This window comes from Podarcis muralis, chromosome 5 (genome assembly GCF_964188315.1).
Source record: "Podarcis muralis chromosome 5, rPodMur119.hap1.1, whole genome shotgun sequence".
Lineage (NCBI taxonomy): Eukaryota > Metazoa > Chordata > Lepidosauria > Squamata > Lacertidae > Podarcis > Podarcis muralis.
The window spans coordinates 86,333,108-86,348,492 of NC_135659.1; the positions used below are offsets into that span (position 1 = coordinate 86,333,108).

Here is a 15,385-nt window from a genome sequence, read left to right on the forward strand (position 1 = left end):
TTTTGCGCGCTCTCTCCGGGCCTGATCAGCCGCCTCCCTTCGCCGGGATCCGTCGGCCGCTTGGGCTGCCAGCCGTGGGAAGCCGGCGCAGCCCCTCCGCGGCCATGCTCCGGCTAGGCCGGCCGTGCGCTCTGCACGCGCTCTGCCCCGGCGGGCTGCTGCAGGTCTGCAGCAGGAGCGCCGCCTCCGGGGAAGCGGGAACCAGCAGCCTCCCGATCGGCCAGGTGCAGCCCAGCCCGGGAGTCGAGAAGCGGGCGCCGCGCAGGACGCACCGGAGGCTCCTGCGGGAAGCGCTGCTGCTTCTGCTGCTGCAGCCGCCAAGCCCCGGGCGCTTCGGGATCCCGGCCGCCGGGGCTGATCTGCGCCGCGGAAGAGAGGGCGACCCGTTGCTGCTGCTGCTGCTGACATATCCTCTGCCACAGGCAGAAGGGGAGGCGGGCGGCCCCCGCCAGCTGCTCTCCGAGATCACCCTGCATGCGGTCGGGGGCGGCGGAAGAGGCAGCGGCGGCCTCGGGTCCAGGAAGGTGGGTGAGTCAGCAGCCACCCCGCGCGCTGTGGGTGGTTAAAATGCGGGAGAAATCGCATTTAGGATCCCCCTCAAACGTAGGCAAGAGTTCCACTGAGCACGGGCAGAGTGTCCTTTCCTAGGATCCAGGACCAGCAGAGGCCTGGTTTAAGGCCTAGGCACCTCTCTTTCTCCCTCTGCAGGGCCTTTTCTGCGGTGGCTCCCCATTTGTGGAATGGTCTCCCCAGTGAATGCTCTCACCCGGAGCCTTCACTGCATATATTTAGGTGCCTCTATAACCAGGCCCTCCGGCCTTTTAAATGTGCTTGTGAGAGCGGGTATTCTGCCTTTTCATTTTGTCTTTTTATGCTGTAAAACCGCCTTGTGATCTTTGGATGAAGGGCGATATATGCGTTCAGTGCCAGATTTACGTATAAGATAAACAAGCTATAGCTTAGGGCCCCACTCTTAGGGGGCCCAAAAATTGAAGGAAAAAACTGGATGTACGTTTCCAAAATACAAGATAAAATAAAACCTACATACAGCAACAGTGTTTTGTGTTGTGTGGGCTCCTATGATGTAAGTAATGGGCCCCGCCTGCTAGCCTGCTCCCTAAAATATCACTGGGTTGCTCATTTCTATATATAGGGCACCTACATTCTGCATGGACTTTGCATTCTGCATGGACTTTTCAACAATTACTTTGATAAAATACATATTTTGTTATGTGCACATGGCTGTAGATACCTATTAGATCCATAAATTACCATATAGCACATTCAACACAAAAAACAGCAACAGTTTGTTGTTGACAAAGGCCAGTTGGACATATCAAGGGCCCCATTACCTTCAGTAGCTTAGGGCCTCATCAAACCTAAATCCGGCCCTGTATGCATTTAATTAATAATGATGACAATACTAGTATTTGCAGTACTGTTGCCGGATTTGATGGCTGGGAAATGACACTGGGTATGTAGGCCTGCCCTCTGATTCATAAAGGCACTAAGAATCTACATAGAAGTACTGCATATATTGTTAACCTAGTCTGTGGGTGGGCGGTCTGTGGACATTCAGACTTCTACTCCCATGGTCCCCGGCCATTGCCCCTTCTGGTTGGGGCTGATGGGAGTTGGAGTCTAGCAACATCAGGAAGTCCAGGCATTGCACAGGCCTCTTGCACAACATTCCTTAAGGCATGAGAGAGGCTGAGGCTTGCAGCAGGCCAGGTGCTTAATAGCAAAACTTTGACTTGCACTGACAGTTCACCCTGGTGACTGCTCTCTGCTGTACTAGCTCTGTTATTTCTTCATATCCATCAGAACCAGCACTTGCCTCTCTTATTTTTGTTATCTGTATTACTTGCATATTAATGTTATTACTTGTTTATCTCCTGCCTTCCCATTGCAGAGCAAAGCCTGAGGCGGCTTTCAACTAACATGTTAAAAACGGCATATGATGCACTTTTTTTAAAAAAATGGATCAAGCAGCATCAAAATACAAATTTGATAGTGGTGATATCTGAAAACAAGATCCAGCTGAAGAGCTTGTGGAACAAAATTGTTTTTGCATGGTGACAAAATGCCATTGATGAGGCAAAGTAGATATTATGGGATGGGGAGGCCCAAAGCCTGAGTGCCACTACTAACCATTGAACTTCTGAAGGTCATGGGAGCAGAGAAGAGACTTCTCCAGTTGTATGAGAGGAAGGGGAAGATATCTCAGTCCTAAATAGTTAAGGCTTCTGTGTCTTTGCCTCTGTGTTGCTATACAGTGGTGCCTCGCAAGACGAAATTAATCCATTCCGCGAATCTCTTTGTCTTGCGGTTTTTTCGTCTTGCGAAGCACGGCTATTAGCGGCTATTAGCGGCTTAGCGGCTTTAAGAAAAAAGAAACAAACTCGCAAGAACTCGCAAGACATTTCGTCTTGCGAAGCAAGCCCATAGGGAAATTCGTCTTGCGGAACGACTCAAAAAATGGACAACCCTTTCATCTAGCGAGTTTTTCGTCTTGCGAGGCATTCGTCTTGCGGGGCACCACTGTATGCCTGTCCTGTTGTATCAGTCTGTTCAGCTGCTTCCTTTCACTCTGTTGCTCTGCTTCTGTACAGCATCTGGAAACCATTGGTGCTAAATGTTAAATAACAATGGCCAGGTGCCATGTAAAATTATGTCACTGAGCACTGGCTTCATTAATCCTGAATCATTACATGGACGTCTACAGGATTTTTTTTTAAGAGAGGTTTTGCAATGTTAGACACTTACTTTAAAAAAGTGGGGGGGGGATTTGGGGATTGTGGTTCATCTAGGGAGGAGGAGCAATTGCCTGGCTGGTCATCACTCACCCTTCACCCTATTTGGTCACCCAAGAATCATTACCTTTTATTGGTAGAAGAAGAAGAAGAAGAAGAGTTTGGATTTGATATCCCGCCTTTCACTCCCTTTAAGGAGTCTCAAAGCGGCTAACATTCTCCTTTCCCTTCCTCCCCCACAACAAACACTCTGTGAGGTGAGTGGGGCTGAGAGACTTCAAGGAAGCGTGACTGGCCCAAGGTCACCCAGCAGCTGCCTGTGGAGGAGCGGAGACGCGAACCCGGTTCCCCAGATTAGCAGACTACCGCTCTTAACCACTACACCACACTGGCTCTCACTGGTACTGGTACTTTGATTTGGTAGTGAATTGGTAGCTACCAAGTGCTGAGTCCCTCAGCACCAGCATTATGCGTATATGGTAGGATATGACATAATAATAATAATATAATAAATAATAATAATAATAATAATAATAATAATAATAATAATAATACTTATACCCCACCCGTCTGGCTGGGTCTCCCCAGCCACTCTGGGCGGCTCCCAACAGAATATTAAAAACACAATGAAACATCAAACATTAAATACTTCCCTAAACAGAGCTGCTTTCAGATGTCTTCTAAAAGTCAGATAGTTGTTTATTTCCTTGACATCTGATGGGAGGGTATTCCACAGGGCGAGTGCCACTACCGAGAAGGCCCTCTGCCTGGTTCCCTGTAACCTCACTTCTCGCAGTGAGGGAACCACCAGAAGGCCCTCGGTGCTGGACCTCAGTGTCCTGGCTGAACGATGGGGGTGGAGATGCTCCTTCAGGTATACTGGACCAAGGCCATTTAGGGCTTTAAAGGTCAGCACCAACACTCTGAATTATGCTCAGAAACGTACTGGGAGCCAATGAAGATATTTCAGGACCAGTGTTATATGGTATCGACTGTGTTGTAGCTGCCACTGATTTTGACGTGACTTGGGGTTTTTCTAGATTTGCAATGTTAATCATATCACACCTACCAATCTATGACACCTTCCAAAATTTTAGCATGGCACAGTGAGAGCTGAACGGCCTGGGAGGCCAGGGTTCAAATCTACACTCAGCTATAAGTTCACTGAGTGATCTTGGGTCAGTCACCAACTCTCAGCCTTGTTTAAATACTTAAAAAGTATTCAGCACTGAATTAAACCTGGGGACAGAGAGTTGTAGAGACATCTGCTGCAGTTATCGCACGTGTTGACATTAGGTCAGTTGTGCAAAAGAGAGTGATCTTATTTTTACTTCATACGAAATTTCTCAGATTAGTTGTGTGTGAAGCGCATGTGTATGTGTGGCAGTATGTGAACATTTTCTCTCCCTGATGCCACTATATGCGCATGAAGCCTGCGCATTGTTTCCTGCTTGGCAGGGGGTTGGACTCGATGGCCCTTGTGGTCTATTCCAACTCTATGATTCTATGATTCTAAGCCGACTAGGCAGAATCTGGGTAGCACTGTTTTGCATTTGAGTGGCAGAGAGAAGCTGCCACCTGATGGCGGTGGCCTTATTTTTCCTACCAGCAAAAATAATCTCACCTAGCACAGCATCCTTTTCTCACAGGGGCTGACCAGATACCTGTGGGAAGCCTGGATGCTGGACTTGGATGCAACAGCACTCTGCCCACCTGTGATATTCAGCAACAGAAACATAGTGCCTCCAACAATAGAGGCAGAACACTGCTAACAGGGCTAGTAGCTTGTCCTCCATGTTCAGTCCTCTGTTAAAAATATCCAAGTTGGTGGGAGCAAGTTCCGTAGCTTTACTGTGAGCTGCAGGAATTAAGTGTTTTCTTTTATGTGGCATGAATCTTCCAAAATTCGGCTTCATTGGATGCCCGTTCAGTTCTAGCATTTTGGGGAAAGGGGGAAAAATATCTATCCATTTTCTCCATGCCATGTATAATTTCATAAACTTCTACCATGTCACCTTTTCTCTAAACCAGGGTTTCCCAAACTTCGGTCTCCAGCTGCTTCTAGACTACAATTCCCATCATTCCTGACAGCTAGGAATGATGGGAGTTGTAGTCCAAAAACAGCGGGAGACCCACGTTTGGGAAACCCTGCTCTAAACTAACCCTTTCTTCATTGGGGAGTCGTTCCATCCCCTTTTTTCATTTTGGTTGCCCTTCTCGGAACCTTTTCCTACCCTGCAGTATCCTTTTTGAGGATATTTCTTAATTCATTTTCTGATGCATTTGTTTATATTTGTGCAGTTTAATTGTTGCAATCGAACTTCCTCTTCTAGAGCTGCTCTGAACGATCCTTGGAAACTTGCCTGGCATGATATATGTATTTTTCTAGAGCTGATGACCCTAGCCCTGAGCCGCCCCTTGTGTTCATTATTGACAGAAATCAAAAGGAGCTGTAAGGCTCATTGTCCCTCTTAAATTGCTGGCCTGCTTTTTTCAGCTGGAGGCACTTGATGCCGTTTTGAGCAGAAGTGTTGGAAGAAGAGTCGCATAGTGATGGGGAGCTGAATCGCTGCCAGTTCCCATCACTTCAGGTCCTTGACAAAAGTTCCTTTCTCTCCCTATTTTTTTAGACCACCTACAGGCTTCCAGGCTTTTATCCATATGCCCTTTTCTTGGTTGGGTTGAAACACTTCATTTGCACCCATTGTATGGCCTTTGCCTCTCTTAACATTTTCTAATATTACCATGGAAGTGTTTTTAGGGGGCAACATGAGATTAGCAAAGTTTCAAATGGCATATTTTTTGGGGGTGAGCAGGGGGGATTTTTGCAGAGGAAGAAAAATTCTCCCGTTCAAATTCACATTTAATTTTGGGGGGTATCATGATAGGCCTTTTGCTCAACATCACAGTTTTAAGCAAGCTGCTTGCCCCAAAACAAAATATAACACTTAGAGGTGCCAACGAAGGAAGATCAGTCTAGGCTGCTACCCTATACCAAGTAAGCCCATTAAACCGAATGGGACTTATCTGTGAGAGGATGTATATGGGATTCTGCTGTTCACTGATTAATTTTCTTTCTTTTAAAGGAATATACATATTACAATTTTTTCAATATAATACACAAATGTTGCCAAACATTGTTTGGGTGAACTTGATATTTCCCTTTTTTTCATTACATGTTACGGCAACACACCAAAATACCCTCCTATTAAATCAGCCAGTTTTTCATCCTCATCTCCGCTATGTAAAACTGGCTTCTACCAATTAAATCAAAAGCTTCAGTTGATCGACCTATTAAGGGCCGCAGCCCTGTAAGCAAGATTAGCTTGCAGGTTAGGCAGCAGAGGTCACGGCACTTTCAGGAGGGCGTATCTTCTAGGTATCGTGGAGCAAGTTCAATGTGCCAAAACGATATACGAAAAATAGATGTGGGCATGGCGGGTTTGCATTTTGGGTTAGGTGGACACAGCAGGGGTGAACAGAATGGCATAGGGCTAACAAAGGACTGAAGGTAGTGAAAGGGAGAGCAACGGCTCATTTTGAAAAAGAGGCTCTAGGATCCAGTTTGCCAGAAATCCACACGCGCAACCATAAGGAGAGTCCTCCTGGATCAGACCTAAGGTCCGTCCAGTCTAGGATCCTGGGACAGGGTTGTAGCTCCCTGGAAGCATCTGCTTTTCATGCAGAAGCTCTCACATTATTATTAGTAGTAGTAGTAGTAGTAGTAGTAGTAGTAGTAGTAGTAGTAGTAGTAAAGGTAAAGGGACCCCTGACCATTAGGTCCAGTCATGGCTGACTCTGGGTTTGTGCGCTCATCTCGCTTTATTGGCCGAGGGAGCTGGCGTACAGCTTCCGGGTCATGTGGCCAGCATGACTAAGCCGTTTCTGGCGAACCAGAGCAGCGCACAGAAATGCCGTTTACCTTCCCGCCGGAGCGGTACCTATTTATCTACTTGCACTTTGAGGTGCTTTCGAACTGCTAGGTTGGCAGGAGCAGGGGTCGAGCAATGGGAGCTCACCCCGTCGCGGGTGAGTTTAACCCACAGCGCCACCCGCATCCATCTATTATTATTATTATTATTATTATTATTATTATTATTATTTTATTTATTTATTTATTTATTTATAATAATTTATTAATTTTATTAATTTATTTATGCCCTGCCCATATGGCTGGGTTGCCCAAGCCACTCTGGGCAGTTTCCGACACATATAAAAACTTAATAAAACATCAAACATTAATAATAAACATAATAAAACATCAAACATTAATAATAACAGTCTGATCCAATACAAAAAAAAGTTCAAACTCAAAGGCTGGGAATAGTTCTGGAGACTTTCTGCCGGTCACTGAAGACAGTACTAAGCTACATGGACCAATGGCCTGTCTTGGTGTAAGGCAACTTCCTGTGTTCTTGTTCTCACAGTGGCCAGGCCAACCACAGGTGTCTATGGGATGCCCACAAACAGGACTTGAGGGCCACAGGACTTTCCCCACTTCCCAGCGACTGGTAGTCAGAGGCATATTCAAAGATGGAGCAAGCTTGTTTCCTTTTGCTTTGGATGGCAGGACTCGAACCCATGGCTTCAAGTTGCAACAAAGGAGATTCCGACTAAACATCACGAAGAACCTCCCGACAATAATAGCTGTTCGACAGTGGAATGGACTCCCTCGGAAGGTTGTGGACTCTCCTTCCTTGGAGGTTTTTAAGCAGAGATTGGATGGCCATGTGTCATGGATGCTGTAGTTGAGATTCCTGCATGGCAGGGGGTTGGACTAGATGACCCTTGGGTCCCTTCCAACTCTATGATTCTACTGCCTCCAACAATGGAGATGCAGCGCAGCTATCATAACGAGTAGCCATTGAGCTAGTGTTGCCTCTGCTATCCTTCATTCAAAGGTGACCTCAACAGCAAGAGAAATGTAATCTGTACACGCCCAGGGAGTTGCAAAACGCCTACCAAAAGAACAAGGCATGGTTTGGGGAGATAATACGAGGAGAGGGTGAAGTAAGACCTCTTTCTTCTGGCTTCCTCCTCCCTCTGGCCTGGCTGCCAGTCATCCAAACAGCAGCCAACGAGCACACACAGGACAAAGGCCCCAAAAGAAAATGCACAACATTGTATTGATTTTCTTCAAGCTTCGCTCCCTGTTGAGCAAAAGCCAAATTGTGTCCCAGTCGGGCGCAGCCACAGCCAGTCTCATTGTCAAATGGAAAAGCATTTTCTCTCGCTTCATGCCTCTCCTCGTGACTGTTTTAAGCGTCTGCAAACTATCCCAGTCTCCTTTGTTTGTGTGTGCTGCTTCCTTTGGTATTTGTTTTTTAAATTACTATTCCAAATCAAAACAAGTTAGCCTTTCTCCAGTTCTCTTGGCTAGGGTTTTGCTGCTAACCAAATGCATAAAAAGCTTGGGTGCTCAGAAGTGAAAGGGAGGAGGGAGAACGGCCTGCCCACACAACGCTGTTGTCGCCCTGCAAGTTATCCACCAAGCTGAATGTAGCCCAGGAGCTCACCAAAGACATTCACCAAGTGCCTCAGAAGATAGGAAGCTGCCTTAAATTCAGCTAGAGCGTGGTGCCGATAACGCCAAGGTTGCAGGTTTGATCCCCGTAAGGGACAGCTGCATATTCCTGCTGTCACGGTCCGGTTCATGGGCAATCGAAGTCCCGGCAGGGGACGTCAGGACCAGGGGCAAGATGGCGGGGTGGGAGCAGGAAGAGGGAGCCAGGAGTCAGGAAGCCAAGAGTCAGAGGGTCAGAGAGCCGGGAGTCACAAAGTCAAGGGTCCGAGGATCAAGAAGCAGGGAGTCAAGAAGCTGAGGTTCAAGGATCAGGAAGCAAGAAGCCAAACGCAGCAAGGCAGGAAACGTGTTGCTGTGGCAAAGAGTCGAAGGTAAATGCTGACCTTATATCCCTTCCCAGCTCTTGCCACCAGGTGCTGTGAGTTACCAACCGGCCTCACCTGTGAGGCTGTGCCTTGCCTCTTCAGAACAAACTTAGGAAAGCCCCAGTCTTGCAAAGTCCTATGGGTCACAAGGCCTGGCTTCCTGCATGCACTCCTGACACCTGCATTGCAAGGGGTTGGACCAGATGATCCTCAGGGACCTATGAGTCAGGCCATTGGTCAACCTAGTAGTGGGATAGGGAACCTCAGGGCTGGGCTGTGGTGGGATGAAATGCAACCCTCTATCTGGCCCTTGGCTCCCCAGGCTGCATCCCCTCCTCAACCAGACACCCCATCAGCCCTATTTCATACCCTTCCAGAGGGTTTTTTTTTCCTGGCTGGAAAGTGTCCTTGAATTCTGATAATGCTTCTTGATTGCCTGGGTGGAAGACATAGGTGTGTGTGTAGAAGCTGGTTACTGTACCACTTTTGCCTCTGGTCTCACAACCACTGACATTTGGACCAGTTTGAAATGTGGCCTCTGTCTGGAAAAAAAAGATTTTCCCACCCCTCATCTATCCCAAAATATATCACGGCCCAAATGCTTCAAAAAGTGCCTCTCCAATATGTTCCAGCCTGACCATTGAGATCGTCAGAGGGGAACCTTAGAGAGCCTTCTCAGTTGTGGCACCCTCCCTGTGGAACTCTCTGCCACTGGAGGTCTATCAGCTCTCTTCAGTTTCATCAAGTGCCAAAGCTATGCCTCTGCACTCTGGCCTACAGGCCTTCCTGGCAGATGTCACCAGTTCGTTTCAGGAAAATTTGGTTTGTATGGGATCGTTTATGTCTTGCTGTTTTAAGGCAGAAGTGTTTCAATTTTATTTTGCTCTTCGTGTATTTAACAGCCTGAGACATGAGGACCAGGCCACTGTGATCCAGGACCCTCTGATTAGTGTGCAGTGGACCTGTAGGGTGAGCTGTCAGAAGCACCTAGAATGCTGTACATAACATTCTAGGAGTCTTGGTTGACCACAAACTTGACATGAGCCAACAGTGTGACGCGGCAGCTAAAAAAGCCAATGCAATTCTGGGCTGCATCAATAGGAGTATAGCATCTAGATCAAGGGAAGTAATAGTGCCACTGTATTCTGCTCTGGTCAGACCTCACCTGGAGTACTGTGTCCAGTTCTGGGCACCACAGTTCAAGAAGGACACTGACAAACTGGAACGTGTCCAGAGGAGGGCAACCAAAATGGTCAAAGGCCTGGAAACGATGACTTATGAGGAACGGCTAAGGGAGCTGGGCATGTTTAGCCTGGAGAAGAGGAGGTTAAGGGGTGATATGATAGCCATGTTCAAATATATAAAAGGATGTCACATAGAGGGAGAAAGGTTGTTTCTGCTGCTCCAGAGAAGCGGACACGGAGCAATGGATCCAAACTACAAGAAAGAAGATTCCACCTAAGCATTAGGAAGAACTTCCTGACAGTAAGAGCTGTTCGACAGTGGAATTTGCTGCCAAGGAGTGTGGTGGAGTCTCCTTCTTTGGAGGTCTTTAAGCAGAGGCTTGACAACCATATGTCATGAGTGCTCTGATGGTGTTTCCTGCTTGGCAGGGGGTTGGACTCGATGGCCCTTGTGGTCTCTTCCAACTCTATGATTCTGATTCTATGATTCTAACCCAGAGGTGGTGTGGTCCCTGGAGTCCCAGCTGGGTCGCAAAAACAATCTCCTTGTCAGCCTTTTAAAAGGAGCCCTCTTCCATCTACTCAAAATAATCTCTTTCCCTGCACCGTTTGGGAGGGTGTGGGAGCGATCCACTCTGGGCGCTCAAGGTCTACTACATTTCCTTTTTTTCCTGGCTCCCAGTGAATTGTTTCTTCCCATATTTCCACCACCTTCTCTCCCATTAAGAAAAGGGCAGGATTTGTTCTCTCGGCTCCACTTCTCCTCCCCGCAAATTGCTTATGCAATGGAGAGGCAGGGTCGCCTTGGGAATTTGCTCATGTCCTCCCCCTGGAATCTGGGAGTTCTAAACCTGTTCTTCCAGCAAAACAAACAAACACCCTGAACCTGTAGCACCATTTTAAGGCTCACAGATTTGTAACTGGTTTACGGTAAATGTTAAGCCTCCAAGGTGCCACAGCCTTTGTTGTTTTCACTGCAGTACTAACAGAGCTTCCCCTCTGGAATTTGTTCTCCCAGATCTGCTTTTATTAGTTGCAGTCGTTTCACCAGCCTAGCAAAGCATATTGTCAGCAAGCGATTGCCAGCAATTCCCCAGTGGTCCCTTTCCTGAGTTTTCAGCATTTTGTTGCAAACGTGCATATTGCACAACATCACGGGAGCTGAAAATGCTGGTCTTTATACCGGGATGAATTATTTCAAGTCTCTAAATAGCTTTCTGCTTGCCTGCAGCAGTACAGTACTCCTAGGATTTGCACATGTCAGCAAAGCCGGCTGAAGCTTGAACTGAAAGTTACTATGCCATAATCAAGATAAGATTCAGATTCTATAGCTTAGAATCATCGAATTTCAGCGTTGGAAGGGACCCCAGTGGTCATCAAGTCCAACCCCTGCAAATGCAGGAATCCTGCCCACAGTTGTCCCTGGAGTGGGGGTGGGGGGGCTCAAACCACCAACCTTCTGATTAACAGCCAGATGCACTGACTGACGCATTGTGCCACTGGAGTCTCTCTGACATCTGACCCATGTGCTTCTCACTTGTAAAAGTAGGGTTGAAGACTTAGAAATACTGCGGTTTTCAGTTTGTGATCGAGTTGCCTTACACAGAGTCAGGTACATAGAACAAGGGTCTTTAAACTCTCTGTTCATGCACAGAGGCCTTCCAAAGTTTGGACAGAGGTCTTTCCCAGTGTTGCTACTTAAGATCCTTTTAATTGAAGATTGGATCTTCTTTTTGCAAAGCACACATTCTATGGCCTTGGAGCATAGGCAAAAATGTCAGGCCATTGGTTCATCTTGCTGGGTTGGATAGTTCAGAAATGTATGTGAAGAATGTGCTCTTTTCTTCCAAATGATGGTCTGCCGCCATATTCTTGTGGGTGTTTTACAACACCCTTGTAAAAAGGTTATGCATTTCATAGACCAGTTATTGGAACTGAAAGAGGGTGAATTGTTGAAGAACACACAGTGAGTCTGGGCCAATTCTCTATGTACTTTATCCATAATCATTTATTCCTCTCATTAGAAGCGTGTCACCATCTCTCAGCTTCATGTTCCCAGTTGCAGTATGGGAATGACCATGTTTTGCAGCACTAAGAAGACTGTACAGCTACACATTCAGTGTGTCCTCCTTGGACAACTGACCATCTTTCACAGCCTTTTACTCATTGCATGTTCACATCAGAATACAGTGTAGTACCTAGTTATAACTGTTTTTCAAATGGCATTATAGTATCTTTTGAGCATCAACAAATATGTGTAGTACTCTGCAGTAGGTACCCTTCACTGGGATAAGAGGGTGGTTGTTCTGAAGCAGCAAGCTATCAGTAACTTATAGCATCTTATTATACACATTTTTTGAAATCAGATGTAGTATAAACATTGCTTGAAAAGTTCCATTGAAAAAAAGAAACTAGTTCAACTTTATCCCGTCCAAAAAGGTACTAGTTCGTTTGTCCTTTTACAAAATAATTTAGCTCAAGTTCATAAAAAGTTTATCCTTGGCAAAACAAAAAGAGTGTTCAGAATGTTACAAGCTGAAATAAAGGGTCCAAATGGAAGCCAGGGGGCACACATAAGTAGTAAAGTGTCTGACAGACAGAATGTCAACAGGTGAAGTTTTCCTCATAAATGTATTTCCATACTAGGTTTACCTAACAGTGGTTACATATGCTTCAGGTTACATACACTTCAGGTTACAGACTCTGCTAACCCAGAAATAGTGCTTCAGGTTAAGAACTTTGCTTCAGGATGAGAAAAGAATCATGCTTCGGCGGCACGGCAGCAGCAGGAGGCCCCATTAGCTAAACTGGTGCTTCTGGTTAAGAACAGTTTCAGGTTAAGTACGGACCTCCGGAACGAATTAAGTATTTAACCTGAGGTACCACTGTATTTAATTTGTGGCAGCCACACAGCTATTAAAGGCACAAGGCAACATTTTCTTTGTTGTTGTAGTTCTTCCTACAAGATACTCCTTTTGGAAGAGAGCAAATATTTTCAGCGAGGAAGATACAGGAAAAGCCTCTTTTTCCTTCCTTCTAATTGCTTAGCCATATTGATTGACTAAGCATCCTTAGAAGCAGCAACAGCTCCATATCTGCCTGATAAGCTTTAGAACATTGTCTCCACACTTTGCTTTCTAACTTTGTCCAAGTGACTTAGCTTTCTTTTTCTCAATTTAAAAAAGAGAGTCTGGCCCTCCTTTTTTTGTGGAGGGGGGAATTGGCTGTGAAGATGAACTAGAAATCATTCCATGTTCTACCTCCCAGATTAATTCACCTGGTAATTATGGGAATTACGGTACTTTCAGGTGTAGTGCAATGAATTTTGTTCAGCTGAAGTAGTTCATTCCAAGCACTGAATAGGCATGATGAACATCACCATTGTAATTTTTAAAATTTGTATAACGCCCTTCATCCACAGATCCCAGGGCGGTTCACAGCATATAAATACAATATAATACATATGAATGATGCAGGTAAGAAATAGGGAAACTGGTGCACACAGACTATATTGTAGCATTTGAACAGAGCAATCTATGAACTAACCTTTGCACTTTTATTTTTAGTGAAATGCTCAATCACTCTAGAAACATATTTTAATGAGCACCCATTCCCCCCACTATACATAGGAGACTAGTGAAACTGCAGGAAACGACCATGCAGATCCTAGCCAGGAGAATGGAAAGAAACCTAACAAATCCCAGCAGCTGAAGAAAGTTTTTAAGGAATATGGAGCTGTAGGAGTTGTATTCCATGTTGGGATTTCTTTGATGTCTCTAGGAATGTTCTATCTAGCCGTGTCAAGGTATGTTTTCCATACTATTTGTAATTGGGTTTGGTGTGGCGAGGACTTGATACAATGTTACATATAACATGGGATAAATATTTATGGCTGTTGGATATAAAAATTGATTTGCTGGATCAAAGAGAGATCCATCCAGTCCAGCATTTGGTTTCCAACAACAGCCAGCAAGATCCCTGTAGAAGTTTTTTAGCATGGAATTAAGATGCCCATTTCTTGTAGTTTGTCCCCAGCGTTTGGCATTCAAGAGACACTAGGCTGTGTCCAGCTAACCTTTACCCAGAGTGGAACCACTTAAATTAATGAACCTAAGTTAGTTATGCTCATTTTCAGTGGGTCTACTCTAAGTAAGACCTGCATTGACTATAACCCACTGCTTTTTGGATATTATTCATACCCATCGATTCCCCTCCCCCATGCAGTTTGTCTCCATATAATTGTCATTTTTAAAGCCATCTAAGCCTCCTTAAGAGGTAGATTTGTTGATCAGCCCCTTTACATGTTCCTCACCTGTAAAGTATTACTTTGATCAGGTCTTTGTAATAGTTGTACTGGCCAACTTGTATGTGAAGAGAAGCATGCAAATTGGGTCCAGCTCCTAAGCCACCACTTTGTAGTGAGTCCAACTGATGGACCTTGGAGTTGATATGACACATCTGAAGTCTGCCCATCCCTGATCTAAAGTGATGCCCATCATGAAATCTTGCAGTAGTGAAAAATATAACACTTTGGAAAATCCATGCTTGTTTTTGTAATGTTACTAAGCTAAGTTGTGGTTTGTTTTTACCCCCTTTTAGTGGAGTAGACATGACTGCCATCCTCTCCAAGTTGGGATTTGATGACGCTCTTGTGCAATCCAAGTTGGCCGCTGGGACGAGTACTTTTGTTTTGGCCTACGCTATCCACAAACTGTTTGCTCCAGTCCGCATCAGCATCACCTTAGTCTCTGTGCCATTACTTGTGCGATATTTTCGGAAGATAGGTTTCTTCAAACCTCCGACTCCAAATCCATGATTAAATCACTGGAGGAAAACAAGGCTGCCACCTCAGTTAATATAAAATATAAAATGTTTTTAAATTGCTGCACCCTGGTGGTGCCTGTGCAGATTCCTGTAATACCACCTTTGCATTGTATATTCATGGTGGAGGGAGGGCAAGTGTTTTTTCTTGATAAACTACTTCACAAATACTGATTACCTATGTTTCTTCCTCAAGTCCTTTGCCAGCCCAGAGGGGCAGATGTTCTAATAACAATTATATGGGTACTTCTAGGAAGATAGGAAACTGCCTTATTATAGTAACTTAGACCATTGCCCAGTATTGTCTGTTTGGACCAGCAGTGCCTTTAAGACAGTAAGTAGTCTTTTACCTCACTTTCTGGCTGCTTTTAACTGGAGTTGCCAGGGGTTGATCTTGAAACCTTCTGCAAGAAAAACATATGCTGATACAGTTGAACTTTGGTTCCTCTCCATATACAGATATCTGTATAAGCTTTGTGGACTAAAACCTCATCTCATTAAATGCATGACATATCCATTCGTGGGTGCATGTATACATATGCATATAAACACATATGCATTCACACATAAATGCAAATGGGAGATGGTATACATCTAACAAAGTGGGTTTTAATCCACAAATGTGTGTATATATGCACATGTGTGTGCACGCACACACATGCAAAGATGGAAAATTTAAGACAGGGGTCACCAACCCACGGTCTGGGGGCCAGATAAGGCCTGAGGGACTCGTTTATG

The 15,385-nt window shown here is 45.4% G+C and overlaps 1 protein-coding gene across 1 annotated transcript; it reads left to right on the forward strand.

Annotated features, from left to right (window-relative positions):
• Positions 1-104: 104 nt before the first annotated feature.
• On the forward strand, positions 105-14,821 carry FAM210B (family with sequence similarity 210 member B). Its single transcript, XM_028735244.2, has 3 exons — positions 105-524; positions 13,456-13,631; positions 14,426-14,821. The coding sequence occupies exons 1-3, from the start codon at positions 105-107 to the stop codon at positions 14,640-14,642; spliced, it is 813 nt and encodes a 270-aa protein (XP_028591077.2). The 3' UTR covers positions 14,643-14,821.
• The last annotated feature ends 564 nt before the right edge of the window (positions 14,822-15,385 follow it).

Bases quoted from the DNA above. Each gene is read 5' to 3' on its own strand.
- FAM210B (XM_028735244.2), top strand. From the start codon at position 105: ATGCTCCGGCTAGGCCGGCCGTGCGCTCTGCACGCGCTCTGCCCCGGC. The intron at 525-13,455 runs GTGGGTGAGTCA...CACTATACATAG, and splicing joins GCGGCCTCGGGTCCAGGAAG to GAGACTAGTGAAACTGCAGG. The intron at 13,632-14,425 runs GTATGTTTTCCA...ACCCCCTTTTAG, and splicing joins TTCTATCTAGCCGTGTCAAG to TGGAGTAGACATGACTGCCA.